This window comes from Aulostomus chinensis, chromosome 7, assembly GCF_037954235.1.
Source record: "Aulostomus chinensis isolate RoL2024-O1b breed Wild chromosome 7, RoL_Achi_v1.0, whole genome shotgun sequence".
Classification (NCBI taxonomy): domain Eukaryota; kingdom Metazoa; phylum Chordata; class Actinopteri; order Syngnathiformes; family Aulostomidae; genus Aulostomus; species Aulostomus chinensis.
The window spans coordinates 24,834,126-24,849,220 of record NC_141326.1 but is presented as its reverse complement, the minus strand read 5'-3'; the positions used below and the strand labels follow the sequence as shown (position 1 = coordinate 24,849,220).

The 15,095-nt window shown below is 43.2% G+C and overlaps 1 protein-coding gene across 3 annotated transcripts in view; it reads right to left on the bottom strand.

The window, feature by feature from the left end:
• Positions 1-4,614: 4,614 nt before the first annotated feature.
• The window catches only part of kcnq1.2 (potassium voltage-gated channel, KQT-like subfamily, member 1.2), a 158,051-nt gene continuing 147,570 nt past the window's right edge, over positions 4,615-15,095 (bottom strand). For all 3 annotated transcript variants that reach the window (XM_086209500.1, XM_086209502.1, XM_086209501.1), the window contains one exon: positions 4,615-6,732. In XM_086209500.1, coding sequence (XP_086065626.1) covers positions 6,586-6,732 — 147 coding nt within the window. In that variant the 3' untranslated portion in view covers positions 4,615-6,585. The remainder of the gene's footprint in view (positions 6,733-15,095) is intronic.

Genomic DNA, 15,095 nt, shown 5'->3' with positions numbered 1-15,095 from the left:
ATCACTCCCAGAAATTCATCAGCTTTCTTCTTTTAATGTGCAAGAAAACTTTTCAAGTGAAAGTACACAGGCTGACTTGCTGACTTTCTTTTTGGCTCCCTCCTTTCTCTCTCTTCTTTGTCCTGCTTCTGCTGCCCTCATCAGGAGACTCACGGGCCTCAGTTCTGGTGTTGAAAAGATTCTTGTCATAAGAACGAGAGAACATGTTCTCCAACACAGGGCTTGATGAGAAAAACAGACTCTTCACCATATGAAACTTACCTCCGTGGATGTGGTCCATTGGCTTCCCAATATTCAATTTTTCTCTCTGGTTTGAATGTTCGCTCACGACAGATGACGGTGTTGCTGTTTGGGAGATATCAAGCTGTGTCACACTACAGATACAGAGTGGAAAATCAACAGTCTTTTAGTCTTTTTGCTTTTGGCAAATACAACCAACTATTCTCCAGCTTCAGTTTGAGAAAAAACGACTGTAGATGAGTAACTAGAAAGCTGATCAGGATCATATTTAGATTAAATGTCAATGTGACTCTTCTCCACCACCTCATTTATGAAGCATCGCTCACTTCGCAGAATAACACAGTGTCCGCTAAGGCATGATGACACCATCATGCACAGAACTGCATGTTGAAGTTTTCCAAGTAATCCTCAGGCCTAATGTTCACGCTTTAGTTTTGCTTCCCTTTTCTGACCAAATGAGAAATGTCAGAAGAAGTAAGCCCAGGTTGGTGGTCAGAGCTTGTACAGTACATCTCCTCTGTGCTGCTCTGCAATAGCAGCTCGCTCTCTTACAGTAGCTCTGTGGTGCAGCTGTCCACCATGCCTAACATTCTGCCTCGGCTGGCCAAACCCCAGCACACCACTGAAGTCCTTCCAGTTCCAAGCCAGGAATTTTCTCCCTGTCTGGGGGAAAAGTCCCCAATATATGACCTATATAGGCAGCCCCCCAGCCAGCCTTTCTTTGCCCCCTCTATAGCACCTCAAACCCCTCCTCAAAGTGTGCCCGGACCTCTGCTCAAATCCGCAACAGCCGTAACAACACATTAGCAGCAGTCACACTTAACTTATCCAGCCCTGGGTGGGGTTTCAGCGGCGGGCTGGACCCAGGATGTGAAACTGAGCAGCTCAGATGGATCTCTGGATCTGAACGGGGCCAGTTTGCGCTGTTTCTCTTGGCTGATGAGCTTTCTTCTGGTCATTGGGAGGGACATAGCCATCCACAGACATATGGCTGAGGGAAATCTCGTAAGGCCAAAGGTCACAAGGGGTCAATCTAACCTCCTGGCCCCTGGTTGATTTATTATTCCATGGGGTGATGTCACCCTCCTCGGACCAAACACAGAGGGGGTCAAAGGGCATACTGTATCTGTTGCTGTTGTGAAAGACTGCACATATAAAAGACCAGATTTCTGTGTTGGGGATAGGGGAACGCAGAGGGCTTTCCAAACAGAGCAAAAGGTACTGCGGGGCCATTTAAGACTAGGAACTTAAGCACTGCTGCATTTCCCATAAGGGAACCATAGAAACCATGTCAATACTTAAGTAATAAGAGGGCTCAACTGTGATTTTAACCTCTGAGATTTGCTGTGTCTTCTTTCTCTTGTTACACGTGCTTGAACTTTGAAGGTCACTGCAATCACAATTAGAAAAAGAACTTGAATTTTTCATACCCCCCCCCCCCCAAAAGACAATAATGAATTCTATGATGGATTTACTCATTCAAGAAGTTTACCAACCTTTTTCCCTTTCCTTTTTCAGGTGGGACATTAATACGCAACTCTAACGGAATCACTGTTGTGTGTTGTGGACTTGAGCAAGACGAAACAAATCAAGAAAAAAAGAACATTCAAAAAACGAGTGTAAGCATGGGTTCAGGCAGGCCATTTATAAGTCTGCTCGCATGAGCCGCTCATCTGCCATCAGCTGTTATGCAGCAGCGGCTGCGTATAAATATAATATAGGAGGAAGGATTTTAACAGTCTGACTGACATTTATTCTGCTCACTGCAAGTGCACTGAAATGACTGTACAGGCCACAAACATAATTTTCACAATAAAAATAAGAAATTATTCCAATTCTTGAATTTTTTGCTAACACATTTGTATATGTGTATCACATGTGCAATGTGTCTTCATAATATAAGATGTCTTAGTTGTGCTGATGCACATAGAGTTTTAAATCACTTGATCCCCTTTCTGTTGGTGAAATGTGCTCTCCTGGCCTCTTAAAGACCAACAGAGAACTTTGGATAGAACATTCTTCAAAATTGTACCTCTTTTCAAGTATATACTGTATATTCTTTACATCTGCTTTTATATATCACAATTAATGTATATTCACATCATGTCTGCTGCTGTCTTGTTCGAGAGTTAAAGCTGCTGTTCTCACACTGGCTACTTTGACACAGAAGCTCCCTGATCCAAGCTATTCTGCTCAAAAGTAGCCTCCTTAAGATTCTGCAGTTTGCAGTTGTTTGGGAGGAGAGTGGTCCTGACTGAAAATGGGAACGTCAATTCTGTGGTAAGGAGACGTTGGGGGGAGGGGATGGGGGGCAACAACTGTCCTTCAGGCAACTGCTGGCCTTAGCTATTTAGGGATGACTCCTGACAGAGTGGCTGGCATCAGCTGCTGCTGACATTGTTTGTCACAATCGTGGGTTGGTGCAGTACAAACACACACACACACACACACACACACACACACACACACACGCAGGCACACACACACACACACAGGCACACCTGTTGACTCATATCTGCTTTCATATTGCACTGCTGGGCCTCACAAGACAGGTGGCTTCCAAGCACCCCCATGGTGGCAAGGGAGGGCCGCACAGCCTGACAACTACCACCCGTTCACAAGTCACAGCCCCCCAGCTGAGCCTGGGCTGTTTTAATGTGACAACAGGAACGATGAGGACGGAGATCTGACATTCTCAGACATTCTCATTCTCTTTCATTGTAGCCACAGCCTCTCAGTCTCCTGGATGCTCCAGCACGAGAACAAACTTGTCCCCCTGGACAGACCAAACCGAAACTTAACACACGTTGTGTTGTTAAAATGTAAAACGCTACAAAAAGAAAATGATCTTTAACATTCACGGATAACACTAAATGTTTCAGTGATTAGAAGATGCTTTTCTATGGTCAGTCCATGATAGTAATGGTATATTTCTAAGTGTAAATAATCCTGAAACGATCAGGAGGACTCAAACGATTTCAGCTGAAATGTTGAAGATCGATTGCAGTATCAGACAAAGTGAAAAATTAGAAAACTAAAATTTTAGAACTCTCCATATCAAAAGTGCATTTTTGCCCCACAAATTTCTAAAATGGATTTTTTAAATGTTTTCGTTCTCGAGCCTAATTATTTATTTATTTAAGTCAATCCCTGGCCGGCCACATTGAGCCTTTTGGGTGAGCCAATTTTGGCCCACATGCCTCACTTTGGGCAGCCCTGCCCTTGAATTTATTTGTTTATATGATTCCTCTCTGATGCTGCTCTGATTAAGTCTACCAGCACTTTAAAAGCAGTCCGCCAGCCAAGCATGTTCAGCTCTAGACACAATAAAGATACAGTGATATGATATATCTTTCTGTCTAGGTTCTATCTATAAAAGTTAATTTAAGAGAGTAATTAATCTTCCACACCTACACAGCAATCCGAGCCCCGCCGCAGGTCTGAAGGCGGCTCTGATGTTAGATTAAATCAGATTTTGATTATTTTATGCAGGGCTACAGTAAATGTCGGCAGTGTGATCTGTTTGCTTTACCAGCTTATTTTCAGCAGCATGAAGCCCTTTTCTATTCTGAGTGAGACGAAGGTGGCCGGATCAAAGACAACCTCGGTCCGAGGGTTTGATTCCTCCTCTGAACACATTCAAGGACCGCCAGATTTCACTGTCCAGCATCTGTGACAGTGTGCCCCTTATATTCTGCTTTTAATGCTCCCTCAGATCCTCTTTTAGTTTGCGCTCCTGTGTTCGTCTGAGATCAAAATGCCTTTTGAAGTGGGAGTCTCTCGCTCGTCTCTCTGTCTAGTCTTGAGATGAAAGTGGCGCACAGGGTGATACAGAGCGGCCTCTGCAGACAGAGGTAACCATGGGGTCCCTCTCTCTCTCTCTCTCTCTCTCTCTGCCAACATCCCCCAGCAGTGATGGAAACCAGAGGTGGACAAAAGTAGCACTGTGGCCCTCCAGCCGATGTTGTCTCTCTGGCTAATTGAAAATGGCTTTGCTCTCCTCTTTGCTCTCTTACGCTCCTGCTGTCCTCCTCCTGCCTCTCTCTTTCACGACGGCCAGTGCAACCCTCCCCCGGGGATGACCCTCCCTCCTTCCTCTCCTCTCTATCGGCGCTGGACCGTGCTGATCTTGGGACATCCCCAGTATTTTTTGGCCTTTGAAGGCAAATATAATTGAGATGTAATATGAGACGTATTCACTTTTCCTCTGCATGCCTCATTCAATGGGTTATGGAATATTGAAGTCCAAAGTAGGCGCGGCGAACGTGTTATTTTTTGGTCCCCCCAAGCTCCGACCCCACCGCCCAGCCCCCACCCGCACCCCCACCCCCCACTCCTACCCCCACCTTCTTTGTGGTGATTTCTGTGTTAAAGGAATTTAGCAAAGTTGAGGAGATTGAGGAGATTTTATTTGGATGGAAACTCCGGCTCCGTGGCTTACCTTGACCCAGCTTCGCTCACAATTTGAACAAATGGCTCAGAAAAAACTATAAGACAAGTTTCACCCTCCAATGAAAGCAAATTATGGAATAGATGAGCTGGTAATCAAATTCCTCTGAAAGCCAAGAGAGCAGGCCAGAGCGTAATGAAATGGAGTTTTATTATTTACAGCAGAGCTACAGTGCAGAGGGTGTGCGTGAGTATCATTTACAATCATTTCCATCCATCTGTAGAACAGGAGCCTCTCTCTCCATGTTTTTTCATCACTCCGACAAGCAAGACATGTTCCAGGTTGATCCTTCCACATGATAATAAATACAGTGCAATAAGGCAATGTTTCTATTTACAACTCTTATAAAACTGTACAGGAGAACAGATGGATGAGAAATGTGTTCAAAGTAAAAGCGCTTCTAAAATGCAACCATTTTATTCAAAAGAAGATTAATAACTTCTAACCACAACAAAAATGTGAAAATATATCCTAGTGCAAAGAGAAAAATTGTCCTTTGTTTCCCTTCCCTCTTTAGTGTATGAATGTGGATGCTTTCATACGGTAGCTACAGTTATTTTCCACTACCTATACATGCCTTCTGTCAGATGAATACGACAACGCTGGGAATAAAGTGTTGTGGTGTGATAATTCAAAACCTCTCAATCTGAATTATTGTGTCAATTCTGCGCATTTTCCAGTGTTTCTTCTCATTAGTCCCTCATGGTGAGTAATCTCCCCCTTCAGAGGAATTCAGCACTGAATTAGCTCGAGAGTGGAAAAATAATAATAGCTGTAATGGTTCAAATTGATTTCAAATTGGACATGGTGGTGTGTGTGTGTGTGTGTGTGTGTGTGTGCTTGTGTGTGTCTGTTTGTACCCACTGAAGAGGGTAACAGAGGCCATTCAGAGGGGTCCTGGCGGTGGTGTAAGGAGTGGTGCTACTGAAAGTCTTTGTGATTGATACACATATGGAATCTCTCAATGGAAATCCTGGAGCAAACAGAGATGGTGCTATAACTCCTGGCGGTAACAAGGACCCGACCCTGTCATGGCTGTTTAGCTATTTTTATTAGCTTCAATGTAACTATAAATCCGAAGCGTGTTGGCCCACCATCTTACTCCAGTGCCATTCTTTTACCCTCCAGTCTGTAACGCAGGGGCAAAGCTCTTCCCTCCTCATGTTATTTGATCACTACTAACAAACACCCGCCGCAAGTTCAGCTGGGCTCGATGGATGTGTGGCTATGGAAATAACTCTGTTGTGTGTGTGGGTATGGATGGTGCCAAGATAATCAGAAGGATTTGTGGAATGCCTTTGCCATGGCTGGACTCTAATTTGTGTGTCTTTGGGGAACTTCAGTGCTTTGATTGCATTACAACTTCATTAGGGGGTTAGTTAGCTTTGGAATAATATTTGGAGTAGAGGAATGTAGCTCAGTGATGGGCCGCACATAAATTAACATCGTTTGAATTATGTGATTATGAGGCTGATTGTGAAATAAATGAATGTAGTGTCAAGCTGCTTGAAGGATTGTGTGCTGGTGGAGAAGAAGAAGAAGAAGAAGTCCTTACAAAGAAAGAACGCTATATTTCGGGGAAAAAAACTCAGAAAGTGCCATTAGATGGAGGCCGGTTCTCTCAACACCCTGACTCCCACTCTCTGTGCTTCCTCTGCCCTCATGTCCCAGAGCAGTGCTTTGCTAAGTAGACAATTTAAAGTTGTTCACTTCTGAGGGGTCAAAAGTCAATGAGAAAATTTGGGATTGCCAAAGGAAGAAAGAAAGAGGGGGTTCGGAAGACTGTGCCCCTTATTACTAGCAGGCTAGCCGCTGCCCCCACCCCCTGTGGAGAGAGCTATGTTGTTCCTTTGATGATGAGGTCATCGTACCCGTGTGCGACCACTTTTGTAACATCAGGGTCCCTCATCAATGCTGACACCCATGCATTTCTGGATGGTCACCCTGCGGATGGAGGGCTTGGATGTCAGCTCAGGCTTGGGGGGGAACTGCTCCTTTAGGATGCGTAGAACACAGTCCATTTTCTGGTCCATCAGGTGGACCTGGGAGCGAACACAATGACAAAAAGATAAAGTCAGCAGAACGTGCGTGGAATAAAAGCAGTAGACGTAAAGACGGCGAAGACCTGCAACAACAAACAAAGATCAGTGTCAGTGGGTTCTTTTGTGTTGCCACCATCTGCCTCTTTAATGTAGCTGCCATCCCAATGACAGAGCAGCCTGGAGCATAATGACATGTTTGTCTGCCAGTCGCAGTCTACCTGCTAAACCCAGTCATTAAAAGCTGTTGAGCTATTGGGGTGACACACACACACACACACACACACACACACACACACACACACACACACACACACACACACACACACACACACACCTCTTTTAGTTACATGCTTTCCCAATTGTAACCACAGGTGTGTCACCCAACAGAGACACATCTCTGACAGGGCGCAGCCAGACAAACCAGGCTCCACCTGAGTGACGGCAAACACACAACAGACTGTCTGGGGACATACAAGTACACCAAAGACATCTGCATAAGTACACAACCCAGAATCACTCGAACACACAACCACAAGAAAAAGGACGGTGCATAAACGTTTCGCACACACTTTCTGTAACTTGACAGGCAGTTTTTTTTTAGACTTCATAGCCTTGGCCTGGCTTTTACCTCTGTACTTATCTAGTTATCCCTGCAGAAACACTTACACAACACTAACACTCACAAACCAATTTTCATCCGATGGCTCCAACGAAGGGGGGGAAAAAGGCAGAGCTTTGTAAATCAATGCCTAAACAGTAAAGCAGATCAAAGAGCCGCAACATCTCATGCACCAGGCAGAACAGACAGAGAGAGAGACTCCCTTCACTTCTGGACACGGAGAGCAACTCTGGCTCAACTGCAGTATTTCTGGCAGGGAACAGTCAGATAGTTAACATCAATGGCATTTTCATGGGATTTAAGGTATGAACCCCCCCCCCCCCCCCAATCTATTAGACTGTGCGTCTGATGGCCTGGACATTTTTATAGTCCAACAGGACATTTAGAAGCTATTATTGTTGTTGAAATATGAGCTATAATAAGATGCATAAATATGAAATATCAGAGAGTGTCACGGAAAAGAATGAAATCACTTATTGCCAGCAAAAAAAAAAAAAAAAAAAAAAAAATCAAGTCTAGTCAGTACCACAAAAGTTAGGTTGTAAAGTTGTGTGCATTTATGGTGAAAGAAGATAGCGCAGACAGCGGTCAAATATAAAAGCTGCTTTAAAAACTTTTCTAAATTACTTTTACATGGAGGACTGGTCCAAAATATGCAGTATGGCAAGTCAGGAATTACTTCATGTTAAATCCCTTTTGCTGAGGGTTGCTGATATTTCACCATCCACAGTGCTTTCCTCTGAGACTTACCATGACCTAAATAGTTGAGCTAAGTAGACGAAGCACGCGTTGGGCCCGGATGAAGCCGGGAGAATAATAGGCTATCATAAACATGTTGGGCAGTAATCTACAGACTTATCAACATTCTCGTTGGAGCTTATAATGGATCAGGAATTCCTCGTGCTGTGTGTCTGAAAAGGAGCGGCCCAAGAGACCCACTGAGAGACAAGCAAAACATAATCAGACAGGCTTGTTGCAAAATGTATTTATCACCACTGACTGTGTGGAAGTGTGTGTGTGTGTGTGTGTGTGTGTGTGTGAGTGTGGGCTTTTAAATATGGGTAAGAAGCTGCAATAGAGAGATTGTGTAAAGGTTTGAATGTGTCGCTAGTGGGATGCTTCTGTGTTGTAAGACCACACGTCCATGTTTGTAGCTTTAAATGTGGGTGAAAAGACGGAGAGGTTGTAAATGAAAAACACCAACAAGAGCAGAAGTTAGAGAGAGTTTTGATGCGTTTTCATTTCAGTCTGTGTGTTGCAACAGGGTTCGGCACCATTGTTGGAGAAGTAAGAAAGAGAAATACAGGTGGACTTTATATTTCCTCTCCTTGGTACACCATTTCAAGGTTCTTGGCAGGAAAGTCGTTCCAAGCATCTTAGAGAAGTTGAGTGTCTTTCTGTGGATTAAGGTTCTCAGTTACTTCTGTCTCTTCATGTAATCCAGCACTGACTCAGTGATATTGAGATCAGGCCTGTGGGCTTCATGCCATGTGTTGCAGGACTTCTTGTTCCTCTTGTGTCCGACTCTGGCTGTATTTTACGAGTCATTATTTTGTTGCAGATTGAATTTGTGACAATAAATAAAAGTACGGCAATATCAGCAGCGATGCCACCTCAAAGGAACCTTTTCCACGCTGTTGCCTGCACACAGTCATATTTGATGTCTTCTCCAGCTTTGATGTAAACAAATTCCTGTTTTCTGCGCACCAGTTCTTGCGCGTTTGTTCTTTTTTGCCACAAGTCTTCTCCTCTTTGGACAGCAAATGAGTGTACCAGGGTCGCTCTGGGTACCGACAGTTCTAGCTAATTTCTAATTTACTGCTGGACGTCTTCCAGTTTTCAGCTTGATGTGTCTTTCGTCTGTTTCCTTGGCCGTTCGCTACATTTTTACTCCTCTACCTTGCCTTTATCTTTGTGCTTCTGCAGATGAGCTTTGAAAGCACATCTGGAAAGATCTGTCCGCTGCTAAATTTCTGCCTGTGAGAGACATTAATAATGCAGGATGAACACCTGTGTCTTGTTGTTATTCTCCCTCTTGCTATGATGTAAGATATTTACATGAAACTATCCCTTCTTCAGAAACTTCACTTTTTAGGCCATGATTTTGCTTCAGTCTACATATTGTGTTGTTTTTCCATCCGTGTCTGTTCAGTGTAACGGTTTAAATTAGATCTGGGCAACACGTCAACAAGTTGTTACAAAAGTAAGAAGAATTTTGTTTTATTGTATTCACCTTTTAAAACCAAAGTTACAAAGAGCTGCACAGGTCACAGACGTGATACACAAGATACAAATAAACAATATACGAGAGTATTAATCGTCCCATTACGAGGGAGGGCAGTCAGTAAAATGGATTAATAGACAACATTCATATAAAATACATAAAACTGGTCTTCTGTGTCACTGTCAACTGTAAATAACACATAGAGAGACAACTGTCACCTACAGGGGCTGAAAAACAGGTGAACAATTACTTTTAAAGACTTCTGTCGTGTGAAGGTGTTCTTACTACTATATCCACCTTGCGTAATGTGTAAATGTTTGGTTTCATCAAGGCTTGGCCGTATGTATGGCTGGGATTGTGTAACAGGTGATGCTCCAGCTGTCCCCGGCCCTCCCTCTGACAGCAGACAACACATGAGACAGTCTGGGCTTAAGCACCAGGGATTTCCCTGGACCCAGATAGAGTCCTTCTACCACAGTCAAGCCAACACTTAGTCACTGAAATGGAAGAGTCACTTAATGTCAGTCATATGATCAAACACAAAGCAAAGAGATCAACTCAGGGTGTACGCAACAAATACTTGTGTACAGACAGTATTACTTTTCAGTTTCCTGGAAGTGACCCAATAAAACTGAAGCAAACGCCATTTGAATCCGACCAACTTCATAACTTATTAAACTATCAAGTAAAAGCAATTCATTTAATATGAAATCAGAGTTTGAACACAATTAAAGTTTGACATGAAAGCCTTGAGAAGCAACATGGGGTCTTTATATGCAACGTATTTGAACTCTGGCCTGTATTTGGGTATGGCAGCCACTTGTGTGAAGTACAGTGGGGAGGACACAGAGCTCCTGTTCACACAGGAACACCCTTCCTGAATCACCTTCCTGTCCTCCCCTGGGACTGTTTGTGTCCTATCTGGTACAATACAACAACAAGTACACATGTACAGAAACAAACACAAAAAACTACATGTACACATTCTTGTTTGTGCTAGTGTGTGTGTGTGTGTGTGTGTGTGTCTGTCACCTAGCAAACACCAAACAAACATGGAGCAAACATCAGACCACATCCTTGTCAGGAGACGAACAAACTCTTGTAGGGTGCGGAGCGAGAGAGCGACTTTGGCGGATATTTGGATATTTTAGTTTATTCCTCTAAGACTCAATTCAAATTTTACACAGCATGAAGTCAACCTCAGCTCAGAGTAACTTTTCAGCATGTCCTCCCTCTAAAACTGTGACATCTGTCAGTAAAAATGTTTATTATTCACGTGTCATCTCAATTCAAATGAAAAAAAGGTCACATAGACACGTAGGATCAATGAATGATTATCTCTATCATGCGTGATGCCACTGGTGGCGCTGATGAAACCTGATTCCTATAATTTAGTAGATTACAGTGAGCACGATTGTGGTGCAGCTGCAGAGTGGAGTCAGAAAGTATGTGTTTTTTGAACAGTCCTCATGTGTCTTAAAAGTAGCTCAGTGAAATCTTCTAAATGTACTAAATTAATTGAAGTAGCCAAAATAAAACTTCTGGATCCTGTTCTTTACGTTTTTAAAACACCAAACAGGTTACTGGAACGATACATCTCACACAAACGCGTTTAATCGTTATCGCCTCAAAACTGTGATAACAAACTGATGTGAAACTACAAACCCCTCCCACCAGCACCTGCACACACTGGGCTTCATTTGCATGGTAGGAGACTTTATTCTTTTTAGCCCTCAATTGGTCTTAAGGACAGGGAAAAAAAAAGCCTGAGGGGTGTTTGTAACTCCTCACCTCTAATTGTTCACTTCTTCTAATATTTAAGTCTTTGCAAGTCAGGGTGATTCACAGTTTCAAGAGTTAAATGGTAAATGTGAGAATCAGGAGAAACAAATAACCATCAAGGCCGGGTTCCTGCCTGAAAGACCAAATTGAGGGCTGCGAACGCCCTAAAGTGTATAGAATACATTTGTTGGTGAGGACATGGAATGGGGCTTGACTCTTTGTCCATTCTCTTCGCCTACTCTTATTGTGGCACGCGCCAGTGACCAGCAACCTGAACAGGAAGCTGTTGGAGGAGCGAGACAACAATGCGGCGGGACAATCAGGTGTACAGACAATAGAAGTTCTGCATGGTGGTTGAGTGCCTCTACGTGTGCTCGACACAGTGTTTTGAACTTTGACCCTAGATCACCAAAAGTTTTTCAGATCATCCTAGAATCTAGGTGATATTTACAAGAAATGTTCTCGAGCCATTCCTGAGATATTGTGCTCATCTGTGCTGACCTTGACCTTTGACCACCAAAATCTGTTCAGTTCATCTTTCACTTCCAGCGGATATTTTTAAGGAATTTGGAGAAATTCTCTCAAGGCGGTTGCTGCGGTGTAGTTAGATCTTTATTTGCACAGCATTGTTTCATGTTCAGGAGGGTAGAGAATGAACAAGGGAAAATCTGCGCGGGTGGGAAATTCCGCTCGGTGCCTGAATAGTCATTGATCCTCGCGGGCAGCGTTATCCTGGATACATTCATATCTAATTTAAGGTTTAATACAATAACTATGATAAGATCTTAAAACAAGAAGATGCAACTTTATTGCTACTTAATTGAAAATTTTGACAAGGAAATGAATACCCTCAAACAGATGAGAGATAATGTTGGAAGACGAGCGTCTACTTCACCGGGACTCTGCTGTAGTGAAGCCATCCTTCATCCACACACAGCCCTCAGAAGCAGGTCTGTGCCGACAGAGCGATTCACACTGCCATCTGTTGGGGAGTTCCACAGCCTGGAGGAAAGCTTGGGGGTGCTGTCGCTACATTCCTTGTTCCTTGCTAAGTTCTACCATTGCATGTTAAATAAAGACATTACATGCAAGTGGGATATGAGATATTGGATGAGGTAGAGCAGAGGAGTGCGTGATATCCTTGACATGTAATGAATGGTAATTAGGTGCTGTAATAACTTACTCAGCAGGGAAAACAAGGCCGCTACATACACTGTATAACACAGTCCAGGCTGGATTTACTAAGCTTTTCTCTGAACATTCAGCACACGGACATCCAGCACGTAGGCAAACAAAAACACAGGGGTGCATTCATAGATACACATCTACCTCTCCTTCAGAGAAGCTAAGGAGTGGAGTAAAAAAAAAAAAAAAAAAAAAAAAAAGGGAGCGTGGAAGAGAAGAGACAGAGGTTCAAGGCTGCCAGAAGGAAAGAGTACCAGCTCCAGGAATGTCTTGGCATGCGTGTGCGCTATCGGGCCGGGCTACTCAATAAAACCAGATTCCTGTGATTGAAATGCTCTCAATTGTGTGAGACAATGGACACAAGAACCGGTGAAGAAAGAGAGATAAGACGAGAGGAAAAACCATTGCAGAGGTCATCATCCTTGCATGCTGTAAAGAATGCGTAATGTTCCTCCCACCACGGTGACCTCAAAAGGCCTGTGGTTGGACCTGTTTCACACCAGATAATACTACAGCGCCATTACTCTTCACCTCTGTTTTGACTGTCGACTCATGCAGCGCTTGCATGACTCACATAATGTTCATTCCATTTGGGAAGGAATTCTTTGATAGCTCTCTGAGGTTTTATGAATCAAAAGGTGAGGTTTTAAAATGCTGTTGTTGTTCAAACAGAAAGCAAAGACTGTAAAACTACTTTGGCACATTATTGAAGTCTGTTTCGCTCTTACTGAATTATCCTCAATCATTAGAGTAGAGCAATGATTTATATGTCTGATGAAGCCAAATTAGCTGGTACAAATGGATTCCAGGTATGTAAATCATGCCCAGATTACTGAAGGAAAAGTAGAAACCGCAGTTAGAGTGGCACACCAGTACTTACAAGAACCATGTGGACATTTACCTCTCTCCTAAAATGTTCTCTTCAATGTCTCTCTCCAATTTTTTTTTTTTTTTTTGGTCAGCAGGCTGGTGCAAAAAAATACCAGGCCTATTTTCATCAACCTTGATGGAAGGGTCCAGCATGGGCCACAAAAGAACCCATTCAATTTTAGGGTACATTTGTTTTACAGAAAAACCTTTTATGACATTTAAAGCAGCATCATGTAGTTTTATTGCACAGCAGCGACCTCCGCTGAAACAAATGGAACAATTAGAGATTTAGCAGAGTTCTGCGTTGTTGTGACATGAGTTTAGGTGAATCAACTTATTTTGACAACAGTGCTGGAGCGGCGACAAAAAGAAAAGACATCCTCCATTCTTATGATTGCTCTCGCTACTGTGACCGTCTACATGGAGCTAGCAGTTGTGTATGTGCTGAAACGTAGTTGCTAACAGCTACTGTTACACTGACTGAGGTAATAGCAGCAGGGAAGGGTCTCCTTTTGCTCTTCTTAACTTCCCCCAGAATTGTCCTGTACTGTTTTACACTAAAATTCCAAGCTAGTTTCTTGTGTCTGAAAGCAGCACTATGAGCGAGCAGGAGTTTTGCTAGCTCAAATTACACAGTGCAGGCGATCTGAAGATGAATGGAAGCAGAATTATTCTCCTTACTCACACATCGGTGTGCCATTAAATTTGAAACACCCGGTTCAAAATAAAAATGCTGCATAATTTTGCTTTAACAACTATGCTTTATATTATTGTAATGAAGTTTACCTTTGACCTTCTGGGTAAATCTTGTCATCACTTCATACTGTCATACTATAAAATATTTGTTGACAAAATTATCATAATCAGCATTTGAATTCTTCAGTTATGGCCTCAAAGTAAGTTGGGTGTTAGATTTATTTCTGCAGGCTCTCTGTTGCTCTCCTCATGGGTAATCCAAGCAGAAAACAGATTTAAAATCCAAACACAGTGACATAGTCAAATCATTCTCATTCATTTATGTGTAAAAAGAAATCCAGTAAAACATACTGTAATGTGTAGTTTTACTTCCTTTACTACATTCCAGGAAAGTGCAGAGTAAGAAGTAGCAGAATGGGGTCAGTTCAGGTGAATTTTGCTGCCTCTGCACAGCTCACCCAGGCTGCCCGCTTTCTCTTTGTTTTACACTTACACACACACACACACACACACACACACACACACACACACACACACACACACACACACACATTGGTTGGCTCTCAACACAATGGACAATGCAGGAAAAGCAACAGAGGGTGTACACACTGGCCTCGCTGGTGGGCCAATAACAAGGTAGCATTACACAGAGGTCATCATTATCATCACTGTGACAGGACGGCATGAATGGAGAATGGAGATCAGGGGAGAGGGGAGGGGGAAGAGGGAGGGAGCAGGGGACCAGAGAGAGAGAGAGAGAGAGAGAGAGAGAAAGAGAGAGGAGAGAGAGAGAAAGAGGAGGGACAGTTAAAAAAAAAAAGAAAGAAGAAAAGGAACAGAAGTTTGACAGAAGGAAAAAAATGGACAGTCACTGCTTGAGAGAGTCAGTAAGCCACTGATGTGCAGAGAGTAAACTGAGGTTCGGGGCCTCCAGTGGGGCCGTTAGATAATTTCTGGGGAGTTGCCAAATTGTTACGATAAAAAAAT